This window comes from Schistocerca americana, chromosome 4 (assembly GCF_021461395.2).
Source record: "Schistocerca americana isolate TAMUIC-IGC-003095 chromosome 4, iqSchAmer2.1, whole genome shotgun sequence".
Classification (NCBI taxonomy): domain Eukaryota; kingdom Metazoa; phylum Arthropoda; class Insecta; order Orthoptera; family Acrididae; genus Schistocerca; species Schistocerca americana.
In genome coordinates this window covers 288,326,279-288,343,712 of record NC_060122.1, presented here as the reverse complement: position 1 = coordinate 288,343,712, position 17,434 = coordinate 288,326,279, and the positions used below count along the sequence as shown (strand labels likewise).

The following is a 17,434-nucleotide window of genomic DNA, read 5'->3' as shown; positions in this document are numbered from 1 at the left end:
TTTATTCATCCATTCTTCATGCAGGAAATCAAATTTGTTACATCTGCTCGTCAGATACAGCATTAAACGTAAATGTGCATAGTAATAAATGTTATGTATATATGATGGGTACATGGGAATAACAATCAAGGTCCATGAAAATTTAAAACTTAATTCATACTCCCATCTTGTAGAGGAACTGAAGTATGTAATGTGGTGTTAGTTTGTTCTTTGTAAAAACAAACAGGGTGCTTAAAATCTGTTTTAAAATTTTGATGTACTTGAGAAAAACTATCATGGGCCTCTCAGTTCTGAGGAAGAATAATCAAGAACCATTTTCTACTTAGAGCTTTTTATTCTTCTCATTTTATGTTTTATCTTATAATACTGTAGTGTTATATTATGGGCTTTCAAATAATACTTGCCAGTCACTCACAAATTGTAAATGAAGTTTGAACTGTTACATTGTTTACTGATAAAGCAAAGATCGATGTAAAACAGCACCACATTGCTCATCCAAAGCAGGCTGAAAAAAAAAGAGATTTTCTTGGTAAGTTTAGCAGAAACACATTTGTTACTCTTACCGAGATTGTACATGAAGTTATTTCTTAAGTGAAATGAAAGCATCAGAAATTTGGAAAATGAAGATGAACTTTCCAGTCCTGTGCAGAATACAAGTACATGGAAAAGGAAAGTTTGGGGGCATATTTTTGATTCTCCAAAAAGATTATGGACAATGAGTCACATTACAGGTGACAACTGTAAGTGCTTATGACAGAGATATTTTCAGAACATCCCATTTATAGAAAAGAATAGATTAATGAAGGCATTCGATCTAATGGCTTCATATGATACACAACTCAGGTGACTGGACTTAGTAATGTAAATCCTGTTATGCGAAGAAGACCAAACAAATGACCAGATGAAGCTTCATGTCTGCAAGGTGCATATTAACAGAGATGAACAAATATAGAATATTCAGGTATGTCGACCAGCATTATTGCCATTGCATGGCGTCAACAGCAGGCATCTTATGACTCTTAAAAAGGCATTGGCTACTACAGGAAAAAGCACATTTGGAGATCAAAGGAGAACATAACATCAGACTACACAAACTTAAGGAGAAAATACATCTAAAGTGAATCAACATATACAGTCACTGAGAAGTTGAAAAATCACACTATAGCATTCATGATAGCAAATCTTATGTTTACCAGATGAATTTATAATTGATAGTTACACCTATTATACTCAAAGAAAAATCCTGTGTCATATGAACAATATCGACTGACTTTTGTAACTGACTACAACTTAAATTACAGGTATCCCAGAACCAACACATGTTCAGCATGTGACAAATTTAGAGCCGGCTGTCCTAAACTTGATTTACAGATAAACAATGAGAAAGCTGCAACTCAGGTGCAAACTGTGACTAAGTACACACATCATCTAATGACTTAATTTACATCAGAAGAAAGCAGACAAGTTTTATGAGTTTTAACATTTAGAATGCTTGAAGCCCAGTAAATCAGTGATTAAGAAAGCAGTCTATATGGACTGCGTATGAGAAGAATCTTCTGCTTCGTAATTTTTCAACTAATGAAGCATATTACTGCAGGCAGCTATCATCTTATTCATTCAATATTCATTTTGTTTCTTTTGGGAACTCTGCACACATGCCAAAAACCTTCCAACAAAGGACCTGATGAAGTATGTTCAATGTTGTGGCATTTCTGTTTGGAAATCTTGCCTGACTCAGTATATTCTGTGATTCCTGTCCTGGACAGAATAAGAAAACCTGAAGGTAATGTTTTGGGGTAACTAAGATGGCAGATATAGGCTTAAAGTTTTTGATGCAATGAGAACTCCCCATATTTTTACCTCCATGCATGTACAGTTACAGTGTGCTGACTGCTGTCATTACTTTCATCTTTCCTGGATTTACTCTCAATCCTTATTCTGTGTTCAGTAGATTGCTCATTCCATTAAGTACTTCCATTAATTCTTCCTTGACTTCATTCAGGATAGCAATACCATCAGTGAGTCTCACCACTGTTATTCCTTCACCTTGAATTTTAATCCCGCTCCTAAACCTACATTTTATTTCCATCATAGCTTCTTCAATGCAGAGACTCAATAGTAGGGGAGAAAGGCTGTATCCCTCTCTTACATTCTTTTTAATGCGAAAACTTCATTCTTAGTCTTCCATTCTTATTGTTACCTCTTGGTTCTTGTCCATATTGTGTATTACCCATCTCTCTTTCTAACTTACACCTATTTTTCTGAGAATTCTGAACATCTTGCACAGTTTTTAACAGCTGAATGCTTTTTCTAGGTCGACAAATCCTATGAAAATTTCTTGATTTTTCATAAGTCTTGCTTCCATTATCAAACGCAAGATCAGAACTGTTTGTCTGAGAATTTCGAACATCTTACACAATTTTCCATTGCTGAATGCTTTTTCTGGCTGAAAGCTAGAATGACAGTTCTGCAAGAGAACCACAAATTTGTTTTCATTTCTTCTGTATATTACTCTTGTCAGCAACTTAGAAGCAAGGGCTGTTATGCTGACTGTGCAGTAATTACCACACTTAACTGCACTTCCTATCTTCTGAATTGTGCGAATGATATTTTTCTGAAAATCTGATGGTATGTCTCTATTCTCGCAGATACTACACACCAAACTCAATAGTTGTACAGTTGCCATTTCCTCCAATTACTTTAGAAACTCTGGAGGAATGTTGTCTATTTCTTCTGTCTTATTTGATTGCAAGTCTTTCAACACTCTTTTAAACTCCAACTGTAATACTGAATCCCCATTTTGTCTTCCAAATCGACTTCCCTTTCTTCTACCATGGCAGCAGACAGTTCCTCCCCCTCATAGAGGCATTTGTACCTTTCCATGTGTCCAACCTCTCCTGTATGTTTAACTGGACAATTCCTCGTCTGCTCTTAATGTTGAGACCACTGCTTGTAATTTCACTGAATGCTGTTTTGACTTTTCTATATGCTGAATCTGGTGTTCTGATGACCATTCCTTCATATTCTCTTGCAATCATTTCACCTTAGCTTTCTGTTTATTTCATTTATAAATGACTTACATTGCTGTGTTACTGTCTTTTTCTGAGCTTCTGTGTACTTATTTCTTTCATCAATTAATTGAAGTATTTCTTGTTTTATCCAGGTTTTCTTCACAGTTACCTTCTTTGTACCTGTATTTGTCTATCTAACTTCTGTGATATGCATTTTAGAGATCACCATTCCTCTTCAACTGAATTTCCTATGTTGTATTTGTTATTGCTGTATTTACTATCTTAGAGAACTTAAATGCCCATCATCATACCATACTACTTCAGTATCCCACTTCTTTCTGTGTTGATTCTTCCAGACAATTCTTCAAAACTTTTGCCTGCTTTTCACCATTACTAAATTGTGGTCTGTGGTTATATCTGCTCATAGGTTCACCTTCAATATAGTACCCGATTTCGGAATCTCTGTCTCACCATGATATACAAGGGCATTTCAATAGATAATGCAGCACTTTTTCTCTGAAAGCAAGTTAGTTTTATTCAGTATCTCAGTACAACATATTATTCCTCTCTTTTGGCTAAAAAACCCTCTTTTTCAACATAATCTCTGTTCAATGCAACAGCCTTACACCATCTTGCGGGGAGGGTCTGTATGTCCACATGGTACCACCCTAGTGGTCTATGTCAGAGCCAACGTCTTGCTCCATCAATAACCTCCCCGTCATCCATGTACTGCTTTCTGTGGATCACACTCTTCATTGGACCAAACAGATGGAAGTCGAAAGGTGCTAGATCTGAGCTGTATGGTAGATGAAAACAGTACAATGAGGTTTTGTAAGCTCCTCTCAGGTGTGCACTCTTGTGTGGGGCTTCGCGCTGTCGTGGAGGTGGAGAAGTTCATTTGTATTTTGTGGCAATGAACACACTAAGCCATCCTGGTGGTTGCACAATACGCTTCAGAGTTGATCATTGCAACATGAGGGAGAACATCAAACAGAATAGCCCCCTACGAATCCAAAAAGACCATCACTATGCCTTTACTGGCTGAGCATGCGGCTATTAACTTTTTCTTCGGAGGAGAAGTGGAGTGCCATTTTGCTTCAGGTTTGAAGTGATGAACGCCTGGTGCATCGCCTGTGATTGTCATGATTAGCCTCATACCATGCAAGAAATTCCACACAGTTGATCCTTTGTTACTCTGTATGGCCTTATTTTAGGCAGTGAGAAACTTAGTGGGCATACATCTTTGAGTACCCCAACTGGTGGACAAGTGTGTCAGCGCTACTGATGGAAATATCCAATTGGGCAGTGAGGTGTTTGATTGTAATTCATAGACCACCTTGAATGAGAATGTCCGCATGTTCCAAAATTGCTGGAGTCACAGCTTTGTGCGGCCAGCCGGCAAGCAGAAGATGGAACAGGTCTGCGCAATCTTGTTGCAATGATGATGTACAACTTGCCCAATGGCTAACTGTGCTTTTGTTCACAGCCAGGTTGTCATAAAAATTCAGCAAGTGCCTCTGAATATCTGCAGTGCACTGATTTTCCACCAAAAGAAACTCAATGCCAGCTCTCTGCTTGGAATGCACCTCCATTACAGACGCCATCCTGAAGGCTGCATATAATATCAACACTATTGGAGCTTCATGAAACTATAAGGACTGAAGTGGAAATATTCCACAATGTCCCACAACAAATTCCGCATTTTTTTCAACTGAAACTGGCTGAGAAAAAATAGAAGTGTTGCTTGACTTATTGAATGTCTTTTGTAATTCGGCTAGTATCTTCCTGTGCCTCCAGACCTTTTCCAAGTATACCATCTCTTGTTGAGATTTTTGAACAATGTATTCATTATTACCAGCTGAAGTTTACTGCAAAACTCTATGAATCTTACTCCTCTGTCATTTCTACTACTGAGCCTATATTCTCCCATAACATCTGTTACAATTCCTCCCCTGAAACATTTCCCATGATTATTAGATTACCACCAGCCCTTACTCGTGTTAACTGTTTAGTGCCTGTATCCTCTCTACCTCTTCATCTTCTGTTTGTGGTGTCAGCATGTATATCTGAGTTGTTGTCTTGGCATTGGTTTGCTGTTCATTCTGATGAGAATAATCCTGTCTCTGAATTGTTCAAAGTAACATACTCTCTGACCCACCTTTCTATTCATAACAAATCCTACTCCTGTTACACCATTTTTTATTGCTGTTATCCTATATTCGTCTGACCAGAAATCCTTACTTCCTTTTCATTTCCCTTCACTGACCCAATCCCCCACCCCTCTACTATGTATTTAGACTAAGCCTTTTCATTTCTGTTTCCTACCACATTCAGACTTCTGACATTCCATGCTCTGACTCATGAATGTTACCCTTTCATCGATTATTCAATGTTTTTCTTGTGGTAATTTTCCACATGGAAGTTGCTTCCTGGAGATTTGAATGGAATCTAATCTGGAATCTTTTGCCAATGGAGAGATAATGATACTTTTTCACTTACAGGCCATATGTCCTGTCGATACACATTGTCTTTAGTTCAGTGGTTTCCACTGTCCTCTGTATCCACATGCTGTTGATCATTGCTGATAATTCTGCCTTTCAGGGGTAGTTTCCCACCCCAAGGACAACAGGGTGCCCTGAACTTTTTTTTTGCTTCTTTGCCCTGTGTAACAGCAAGGATGACTCATCGTGCTACAACTCTTTGGCTACTATTGCTGATGATTTTTATTAAAAATGTAAGCAGTGGCTGGGACTGAACTCAAGACTCGGGCTGTTTTAAATACTAGTCAAAGATGCTACCCCAAAACCAAGGCATCCCAAACAATGCATTGAACAATAAAGAATGGATGTTAGCTGATGTCATAACACCCTTTTACAGTGTAAAGCTCATGAAAATAGACATTTGAAATAATAACTGGACTGAACAATAATAATTTGCCTACAGCAAATATTTTGATTCATGTTAAAAAAATTAACTGAGTGCATTTAATTAAACCAAGCTTATAGTTCATACTAAAAGAACTTGTGATTAACTTCTTGTTAATTTTACCATTTCAAATCAACTTCAAATTTGATACTTCATCTAGTGAACTACAGGCCTTCATTATTGATTTCCATCCTATCCTGTCCTCTCTTGACCAATGGGATGATTTTTTACTCGCAGTCATTTCATACAAATGTTTGAGAAGTACTGAACTTAACCCAGGATATTGAAATACAATCTGATGATAAGGAACTGTTTGCCACAACCTATCCTCTCTTTACTAATCAAATTGTGGCAATGAGAAGTTCTTACATTACCAGGATATGGAGAGACTCTCACTAGGTTATTAGACTGGCATAAATCACTAACATTTGACTATGTAGGTGGGTTGTAATTAGGTTATAAATTGCTACATAAACGGTAGATACCTGTGTATCAATAAATTTCTTCTGTGTAACTTGCAATACACTTACAGGACATTATTTTCCTTAAACTACTACATAAATATCTTAGGGTTATTGATGTAACTATAAACGTAATTCCTATTTTAAATCAGTTGCATATATGAAAGGGCAATGGCCTTGCCCCAGTGGATACACCGATACTGTCCCACCTAACAGTGTAAACTAGAGGAAGAGATCAAACCAGAATACACAATGTGCCTGTGGCATCACAAGTGCATCACATACAGAAACATGAACTGAAAATCAATGCATCAATGCTAAATATAAACTGTTATGCCTGTCCTGCAATGTCTACCCAAAAAAAAAAAAAAAAACATGACAAAAGGCCATATAAAAGGGTTTAAGGAACAACAATAAGAAAAAACGAAAAAGGAAAAAATATAAAAACGAAAACCTATAAAATGACATTAATATTAACCAACACTAGGAATATAATAGGTTAATAGAATAAAATGTCCTTTTTTTAATGTATCGTTGTTAATATATTTAAATAAATATATATGGTTACAAAAAAAAAAAAAATTAAGCACTCTCGGGCATGGTCAGCACTTGGATGGGTGACCATCCAGGTCGCCATGCACTGCTGCTATTTTTCGGGGTGCACTCAGCCTCGTGATGCCAATTGAGGAGATACTCGACTGAATGGTAGTGGCTTCGCTCACGAATACCATCATAACGACCGGGAGAGCGGTATGCTGACCGCACACACCTCCTATCCGCATACTCCTCTGAGGATGACATAGTGGTCGGATGGTCCTGATGGGCCACTTGTGGCCTGTAGACGGAGGTCTCTCTTTTTTTTTTTTTTTTTTTTTTTTTTTTTTTTTTTTTTTTTTTTTTTTTTTTACATATATGAAAAGTGTACCATCAGAATAACGTGGTACTTTAAAAGCTGCCCCAAATTTAGTGCAAACAGTCAGTGCATATGTACGGCACATCTGTAATCATAGTAGCCATTTTATTTTCAATACTCATGACAGTATGTAGTGCAAGTTAGTCATTCACTTACCCTATCAGCATACACTGAACCTTAAGAATGGTGTTGGATAAGTTTTTCTGGTATATGTGGCTGGCTTTTATTCCATATTGTTATGACAAGTATGAGAACATGGTCCTAACATTAAATATAATGTTTTTGGGCTTCTAGCTCTATCAGTGATTAAATTGGCACTATCTTTTGACCAGGTACTACTCAAGTAAGACGTCACTGGTGCCAACAGTTTCGCCATATTTCAGTGTATGTTGAATCCACATTCGGTGTGACCACTTCAACCAAGAGAACACTATATCTCCTGTGGTGCTGAGTTATAGAGCACCATATCTATCACAGATGTTGTCCATAATTTTTTATGCTATCCCAAAACCCATTAGTTCAAGCTGAGACAGTTGTCATCACATAGCAGATTTTTCAAGGTAGTGCACCTCCTGCACTCTTTTCTGCATTATTTCACAGTATTCAATGTTTTTCCAAGATAAGATAGTCTGCATTCACTGGGTATGTTGTAAACTGCAGGCAGCCTGAACCTCTCATCTTTAACTGCCAGGCGGTTAGTGGAGTTTTGACAGATTCATTTAATTTTCTCTCTCTTCAGTAGGTGGTTTATCTTATCCAACACAAAATGGTGCACACACTTTTTCTGCTCATCATCAGTATCTTACCCTGCTTCTTGTTGGTACTGCATTTTATGATGTTACTGGTAGCAGTTTGTGTGTGTAATGGCATGCCAGCTGCCTAGTCATTGTCACTTGACAAGTCTGCCAGCTTGAGAAAATTTTATTGAATGTTGTCACCATAAGAGTTTGTGTTCTTATATTACGTACTTCTGTGGGGAGGATATGTGCCATAACATACATTCCGTGCATGAGAAAACTGCATATCAAGAAGTGGTATGCTGTTATGATGTGGAAAGAATTTCACAATTTGCTATAATATCCCATTACATCAATACTGCTGCCCCCAGAAAGACTTTTTGTCAAACCAGCTTCACTTATTCGATGTAAACAGATGAGTTCTTATGGCACACCATCTGCAGAAGTCAAGGACATTCATGGCCTTGAACTGGGATCAGGTAGGCATGGCCACGATTTCCCAGCAAACATAATTACAGAAACAAATTGTGGGAATGGGGAGTTTAGATAACTTCCACAACAGGAACACGGTGCTTACCATCTTTCAAACACACTGTCATCAACTTCTTCTTCCTCTTCTTCTTCGGCACTACAGCCCTTGGCCTCATCAACAATCTTCCTCCATATCTCTCTGTTCTCACCTGTTTTCTTCCATCCACGGATCCCCATCTTGGCAAGGTCAGCCAACACATTGTCCATCCATCTAGCTCAGGGATCCCCTAACTATTTTGGACAAGTGACCCCTTTTCCAAAATGAACTGTTACCTCAGACCCCCATGGCCAAATTACCTACTTTTAAGATCAACCCCTTATTCATAATGGTCTGCTAACTTAAAACAGCTGCTACAGAGTGTTATTTTTCATTCTGACTTAGGTCAACAGAAGAAGACAGAGTGAGAATTAGCAATGCTTTAAGTTAGCAGACTATTATGAATAAGGGGGGCTATCTTTAGTTTTTCCTTATTGATACAAAATACCTAGGTACTAAGGTACCAATTGGAAAACTTTGTACTTGGTTAAGTGAGTAAAGTTGACTTCATTTTCTCATCAAAATAGAAAAATACTAAAATATCAGGAACATGTTTGGACTTGATCATGAATTCGTTCGTGTTAAATCGCGCAAGCGTCAAATAGAGAGGAAGTCAAAACGCACCTGAAAGACGTACGCTCGAACTCATTATCTTGCACAAACTTGTCCACACAGATTTGCTGAGTTTTTCATCTTGTACGAACTTGAGACTTTACATTACTACAACAATGCTATTTCCTACAAAAATATTAATTATTCTTAGTACACGTAACACAACGTAAACAATACAGTACCTACCTATCTTGAAAGTTTTAAATACGAACTTGTGTTAATTTAATAGGGGTCGATTTTTAGACCTCGTCGACCCCCCAAATCAGTTTTCGTTTATGTCGACCCCTAGGAAGCCGGGAATCCCTGATCTAGCTCTTGCCCTGCCCTTCCTTCTGGTGGAATACAGTCTGGCATTCATGATTCGTTTGGGCGTCCTGTCTTCTGTCATCCTCTCCACGTGTCCTAACCAACGTATTCTTTGAGATTTGATAAATTTCACTATATCTTTCCCTTGTATAAGCTCCTGTACTTCATCATTGTATCTCACTCTCCATCCTCCTGCCTCTCTCCAGGCCCATGGATTTTTCGTAAGATTTTCCTTTCAAATGCCCTTAGGCTGTTACTGTCTGCTTCTGTCAGTGACCATGTTTCTGATTCATATATGGCAACGGGTCGCACAAGGGAATAGCATACTCTCTATTTAGTTGTTCTTGTAATTAGATAGTTCTTGAATATCTTTAGGTTTGCATAATAAGCTTTGTTCTCTGCTTGAATCCTTTCTTTAATACATTTTCTCATACTATTATTATTGGTTAGGAGGACACCTACATAATGGAACCATCTAACAGCTTTGAACATTTATCAGAGATCTTCAGGTCCTGTGGTGTTCTTCTAGCTTCAGAATTGGACATAATCATATATTTTGTCTTGCTTTCATTTACAGTAAGTCCAATTCTTGTTCTTTTTGATTCCATTTGTACATATATTTCTTTAAGCGATGTTACATCCCTTGCCACGATCGCAATATCATCTACATATGCGCATATCTGGCTGGACTTCATCATTATTGTTCCTCTTTTATCTACTTTTTGTATGATACTATTCAGTGCTAAGTTAAACAGGACTGCAGAGAGGCCATCACCTTCTTGCACTTCATCCTTAAAGTCGAACTACCTGGTCATTCTGTTATTAAATTTTACTTTTGTATCCTTCATTCTTAGCTCAATTAACCTTCTCAGTTTATCACAGATGCCCAATTCTTTCAGCTCTTAATACAATGCTGGTCTATTAATACTATCAAAAGCTTGTTTAAAGTCAATGAACAGGAAGTGGAGATCTATATTATATTCATAAAATTTTCCCATTATTTGTCTAACAACAAACAACTGGTCAGATATACCTTTGTTTGGTTGGAATCCACATTGGTATTCTCCGAGTATCTTTTTGGCGCACTTCTTTATTCTTTCGTTCAGCACTCCAGAGAAAATCTTATATACTGTATTCAGTAGGGTTCTGCCTCTATAGTTTTCACAACTGAGCTTTTCTCCTTTCTTATATATTTGGCATATTATTCCAGTATGCCACTCCAGCAGCAGGCTTTCATTTACCCATATGTTCTTTATTAGTTTAAATATTTCATGTCTTAGAGGTTTCCCCCTTGATTTTATTAGTTCTGACACAATCCTATCTTTACTGGGTACACTGTTTAGTTTATTTATCACTGTTTCCACTTCCAGCATTATTGGGTTTTGTGCCTCATACCTTTCAATTTCTCTTGCCACTGTGTTCTCTTCCTGTTCTTGTGTACCTCTTGGGGCCTGATCTGAATTTTTGTTGAGCATATCTTCAAAGTATTCTGCCCACCTCTGCAACATTTCTTGTTCATCTCTTATTATCTCATCATTTTTGTTTTTGCATGCATTTTGTTTGGGTTGAAAATTTTTTCTCATCTTTCCTATGGCATGATAGATTTTCTTTGCTTCATTCCGTTCCTTTAATTCTTCTACCTCTTTAAACTTTGATTGCAGCCATTCCTTTTTCTTTTTCTTGCATATTCTTTTGGCATTGGATCTTAATTCTTTGTACACCTCCATGTTTCTTCTTGTTTCTATCTGTAACATTCTCAGTCTTGCTGCATTTTTAAGTTCTATTACTACCCTGCATTTGTCATCAAACCACACATTTTGTGCATATCTTCTCATCCCGACTACGTCTTCTGCTGCCTCTTTCAGTGCTTTCTGGATCTTAGTCCATCTCTCTTGGATTCCCATAATTTCTTTGCTGAGAGTCAGTGTATCTAACTTTTGCTTGGTATGCTTTCACAACTTCTGGGTCATTCAGTTTTTCTATGTCCCAGTTTGTATTTTTCTCCATTCCAGGTTTAGGTGTTACAGATAGTTTCCCTCTCACTACAGCTTTTACAGCATAGTGGTCTGGGTCACAGTTAGGGCCCCTGCAGCTCCTCACATCGATAATTTATGTGGCATGTCATGCCTTTACTAATACATAGTCTATCTGATTGACTATTCCACTTACATTTGATTTCGATGTTCCGAGATGTATTCTTTTATGTGGGGAACATGTGCTCCTGATGATTAGATTATTTCTAGCAGCAAACTGACATAACATTTCTCCATTCTCGTTACTTTCTTCATGTAATGTGTATCTCCCAGATACTCTTCCATATTTGCTTTGCCCAACCTGTGGATTAAAATCTCCCATAACTAAAAACAGATCATACTTTTGTACTTTACTGCATGCCTTTTCTAGATCTTCATAAAACTTTTCCTTGGTTTTTCTTCTGCTTCCTCTGTTGGTGCTTATACTGTTATAATCATTATATCTCTGTATTTCCCTTTCACTCTCAGTCTGCTAAGCCTTTCATTTATGGATTCAAATTCCAAAACACTTTTACCAACCTCCTTTGTTATTATGAATCCTGTTCCAGCTTGTCCTCTTCTTCTGTCTTGTCCACTATACAGCAGAGAATACTGGGACATATCTATATCTCCTTGTCTTTGCCATTTTATTTCTTGTAGCTCTACAACATTGTACTTGAACTTCATGATTCATCAGCTATTTCTTTCGTTTTTCCAGCTTTCAACATTGTTCAAACATTCCATGTTACTATTGCCAAATCTTTTGCCCTTTTTCTTTGCCGAGGTCATGTTTTTTGTGTCTCGTCCATCATCCGAGGCTGTTGTTGAGGTTCCGTGATATGTCATTTTTACAGGTCGGGGCTATCGGCCACAAGCCCAACTGCCATCTTCAAGGACCTGGATTTCTTTAGGGATTACTCCCCTACGGAGGTTGGCTTCCCTACAATTACAGAGCCCTGCTCTATGTTGTGGGACACACTTCGTCTGGCTCCTCAGTTGAAACCAATCCGGCTTGGGTGACCCTGCTAGTAGCTATGCTACTGCTGGCGAGGCTCTTGACTTCACTGAGGCACGCAAACCCTCCCGCCTAGCACTGAAGGTGTCCCCTGGGAGGGCTATCATCCACTTTACTTCAATATAAATAATGGGTGCCATGTCGGCACTTATGACTTGACTGTGCACAATCACCACTGGATATCACTGTATGTGAAATGATAAGTGGCACTGAACAAAGCAAAATGCAAAGTGAGATGGCAAATGAAATATGTCTCGAAATGAGCTGTCCCAATGACAACTATGATATGATAAAGGTCCATGCACTACTGGACAAGGACACCCACTGGAAGAAAGTGTGGGCTTCTACCTCCATCAATGATTAAACTGCCTACCAACAGATTATAATCTACCTGAGACCCACAAGTCCTGGACACCCTTCCGTCTTATTGTGGCTACTATCAGTTTGCTCAGGCGCAAACTGGCATAGTACTTGGCCACTCTTCTCACACTTTATGTCTATGTTCGTCATATTAAGAATTCAGAAAAATTAAGCGTCTTAAGCTGAATGAGAGTAAGATTATGGTCAACTCTGATGTGGTGCTGTTTACCTCATATTCTAATTCTTGGGTGAAGTTCGAAGACATCCCTTAGACAAAGACCCATCAAACTCTTGTTTGTTTTGATACACTGACAACATGTTTGTCATGTGACCCTGTGACCATAAATAACTTGAAAACTTCCTGGAACATCTCAACAACCACCTCTATTTGACTATGGAGGTAAAAACGATGACAAATCCCTCATGAGCAGAGCTACTAATGCAAGATGTTCAGAAAGAATGGCTACAACTGTCACCAAATAAATAAACTGATATCAAGTAGAAAATACAATAACAATGAAGAGGAGGATAAGAAGACAGATGAGAAGCATTTCTTTCATTCTGTGTCTGTTTCTGTGTCTGGTATGACTGGCTTCTGATAAGAGACAACATGGAAACAGTCTTCTGGACTGCCCTTAAAATGTGGACACTTCTGAAACCAGAACAAGAGTGGTTGGGCTAAGAATACTTGAAGTTCACAAAATACTCTGTGTGTGTAGATAATCTTACACCAGCCAAATAGGGCACACTATGGAACAACACAGAGGAGCACCAGCAGCACTTCGGAAAATGTTCACTGGAAGAAGTTTGATGACTGTTTTGTTACTGGCTGGTAAATACACAGGTGCCAAAAGTCATGAGATATCTCCTAATATTGTGTTGAAGCTCCTTTTACTTGGCATAGTGCAGCAACTGGACGTGGCATGGACTCAACAAGTCATTGTAAGTCCCCTGCAGAAGTATTGGCCATGGTGCTTCTACAAGTGTCCATAATTGCAAAAGTGTGACCAGAGCGTGATTTTATGCACAAATTACCTCTCAATTATGTTCCATTAATGTTTGATGGGATTCATGTTGGGTGAACTGGGTGGCCACACCATTCACTTGAACTGTTCAAAATGTTCTTCAAACCAATTGTGAACGATTGTGGCTCAGTGACATGGTACATAGTCATCCATAAAAATTCCATCATTGTCTGGGAACATGACATCCTTGAATGGCTGCAAATGGTCTACAAGTAGTTGAACATCCGGCGGGTGCAGTCCATTTGATGTAAACACAGCCCACACCATTATGGGGCCACCATCAGCTTGCATAGTGCCTTGTTGACAACTTGGGTCCATGGCTTCGTGGGCTCTGTGCCATGCTTGAACCCTACCATCAGCTCCTAATGGCTGAAATCAAGTCTCATCTGACCAGACCACACTTTTACAGTTGTCTAGGCTCCATCCAATACTGCCACGAGCCTAGGAGAGGTGCTGCAGGTGATTTTGTGCTGTTGGCAATGGCATTTGTGTTAGTCATCTGAAGCCAAATTTTGCCACACTGTCCTGAAGGATACATTCACTGTACATCCCATAGTGATTTCTGCAATTATTTTATGCAACATTGCTTGTCTGTTAACACTGACAACTCAACGCAAATGCCGCTGCTTTGTCCGTAGTGAGAAGTATTGCCTGAAATGTGGTATTGTTGGTACACTCTTGACCCCGTGGACCTCGGAATATTGAATTCGCTAATGACTTCTGAAATGGAATATCCCATGCATCTAACTCCAACTGTCATTCCACATTCAAAGTCTGTTAATTACCATCGTGTGGAGATAATCACATAGGAAACCTTTTCATGCAAATCACGAGTAAAAATGACAGCTCTGTCAGTGCATTGCCTTTTATATCTTGTGTATGTGATACTACCACACATGTGTAGTTGGGCATATCACTATTGCAATGACTTTTGTCACCTGAGTGTAAGTGCGTAGCCCAGAAATCTGACGAGTGCAATGAGCACAGCTTTAGTTACATATGTAATGGAGCAATAGACCTGTCCAAACTGTTTGGCACCAGTCTGCTGTTTGTGGGTATTTTACTGTTAAAATTTATTTGTACATCTCGCTATTAATTAATACAAACACCTTGTAATACATCCAGTGCAATTGAAACATTTTGACTGAATTTCCTGTGTGACAGGCTCTACTGGGTCACCAGCTGGACAAACACACGAAATATTTTGTCATGAATGTTCTTGATAATATGTTTTACCTGACAGTGACTCTTGATAAGTTTTACAGCTCTTTTTACAAATGTCAAATCATCTATCATCACTGACTTGACATGAAGTGTGACAGCACAGCACCTTTCTACAATTACTTGTAACTAATTAAATAGTCTTCTTTTTTACAAGTGACCATGTGTTACGGTAGACTAACAGTGTGCAATGGGAAACGTCAGGAAGTGTAGAAGACATGAAGTATTTTTGTTTTTGAAACAACTAGCAACAAGAAAAATAAGACTGCATACAGAAACACAATATTTTTATATTTTCTTGTATTTCTTTAGGATATACAAATGTCGTATACTAGCAGTTCAGTTCCTTAAAAACACAGTGTTTCTGGATCTGATACATGAAGTCAGTCCAAACACAAAAATAAATACAACACAACTACAAAAAGAAAATATTTTACTAATCATATCTACAGTTTAGAAACTTGAGTCTCACTTCTATCAACACTGACATTATGTAGCAGCATTGAATTATTATTCTTAGGTATAAAATTTAACATTACAAATGAATGATACAACTATACATAAATCATCTTCCTTACATTTCAAATATTTCAAGCTGAGGCTTTTACTTTAGCTACATGTATTTTCATGTACTTATAGTATGTGATGGGTCAATTTGCTGATAGAATAAAAAACTGAGGCAGGAATCCTGTTTTATTTCCTTATTAAAGTGAGGAAGAGGACTAAGTTATCACCAACTTAAATTGTTTAAACTGTAATTGTAGTTATGGAATATTTGTGACATAAGGATACATCCACAACTACATCACAAGAAATAAATGACATTCTTCCTTCCTACTGTAGGTTTTGATCAAGGCATGACGACTCAACTTCTTTCACATTTAACCATTTTTAACTCATAAGCTCAAGTTGACAGCTGAATCAGTATTATTAATGTAATACATTTATACTATTTAATCACTTAAATACTGGTAGCTTTTGTACTACTCCTTGAGGAAATAATAAAATAGTGCCACGAGCAATGTTGTGTAACATTCAGGATCACCACCTTTAGAAGGTGAAAATTAGAAATTTTATTCTCTTGCTTTTCGGCTTGGTATAAAATACATATTGTCTGTGAGTTCATCTACTCTGTAATCGAAAATACATAATTTGCTTCACTGGAAATAACTATAAAAAGCACACAAATGTAAAAACAAACATGCAAATTCTTTGAAATCTTCATTTTGTACACACAAACATTTACTTCAAAATGCAACCACACAGTCATTCCAGAATGTATCAGGTACTTTGTTGGTTTATGTCAATACACTGTCAGCAGTATTAATTTTTTGGTGTACACATCATACAACACTCTATGCAAATACTGAGCAGTATTTTAACATATGCGACACTGGGAAACACTCTTTCACTCACTCTTCCATTATTACTTAAGACTATCACACAAACTTAGTATCAAATACAAACATAGTATAAAAGTAAGTGCACATCAAACACTATGAATGAGAAAACAACTTATTCAAAGTCGAATTATAGTATGTAAAATAAAAAGTAATGTAAAAGGAAAATATTTAGGTGTATGCATACTACAGAATCATAAGAATAAGGAAATGTGATGTACAACTTTTTAGCAGGCTACTAGAGAGAACATAAATGTAACTCCAATGCACCACGAAGAATTTAACTAAAGCGGACTAGGAAAATTAAGTTCAGAGCTCATCTACAGCTTCAGCAAACATTTGTAATTTCAGGGTGAACCCACACTTTTGCTGCATTATATATGGAGGCTTTTGTTCCTGTTCATTCACGTAAGGTGGTCATGTTTATCAATAACTTAAAAGGGATTTGACAAGAAAAAAAAGTTTTAAATTTTTCCAAAATGTTGGTACATTGGTACATGACAAGAACTCCACTGTATGTAACTGCTGGTGTGAGTTTACACTCATTAACTACAGAAGTCAAGTAAAAAGCAAACGTTTCAACAAATGAGTCTCAATTCATCAAGACATTGGGGAAAAACCACAAATAAAGAATGAACTAGGAGGAGGAGGAGGAGGAGGAAAAACTGCAATGTTGGATTGCCATTACGCACAGTAATCTGGAAATTTATGCACAATCAAAAGGAATTTTCTGATAATATGAAAATAAATCAGACTGTAATTACACTAGGAATTAGCACATCATAAAAGATCAACAGGAAAATATACTGATTCCACTGAAGTTCGGCTGTGATGATGCTGAATTTCAGGGACATTACAAAGTTTTCAC

General features: G+C 37.6%; 1 protein-coding gene across 1 annotated transcript in view; it reads right to left on the bottom strand.

Annotated features, from left to right (window-relative positions):
- Positions 1-386: 386 nt before the first annotated feature.
- The window catches only part of LOC124613065 (broad-complex core protein isoforms 1/2/3/4/5-like), a 102,744-nt gene continuing 85,696 nt past the window's right edge, over positions 387-17,434 (bottom strand). Inside the window, exon 6 of the mRNA XM_047141649.1 lies at positions 387-505. Coding sequence (XP_046997605.1) covers positions 492-505 — 14 coding nt within the window. The 3' untranslated portion in view covers positions 387-491. The remainder of the gene's footprint in view (positions 506-17,434) is intronic.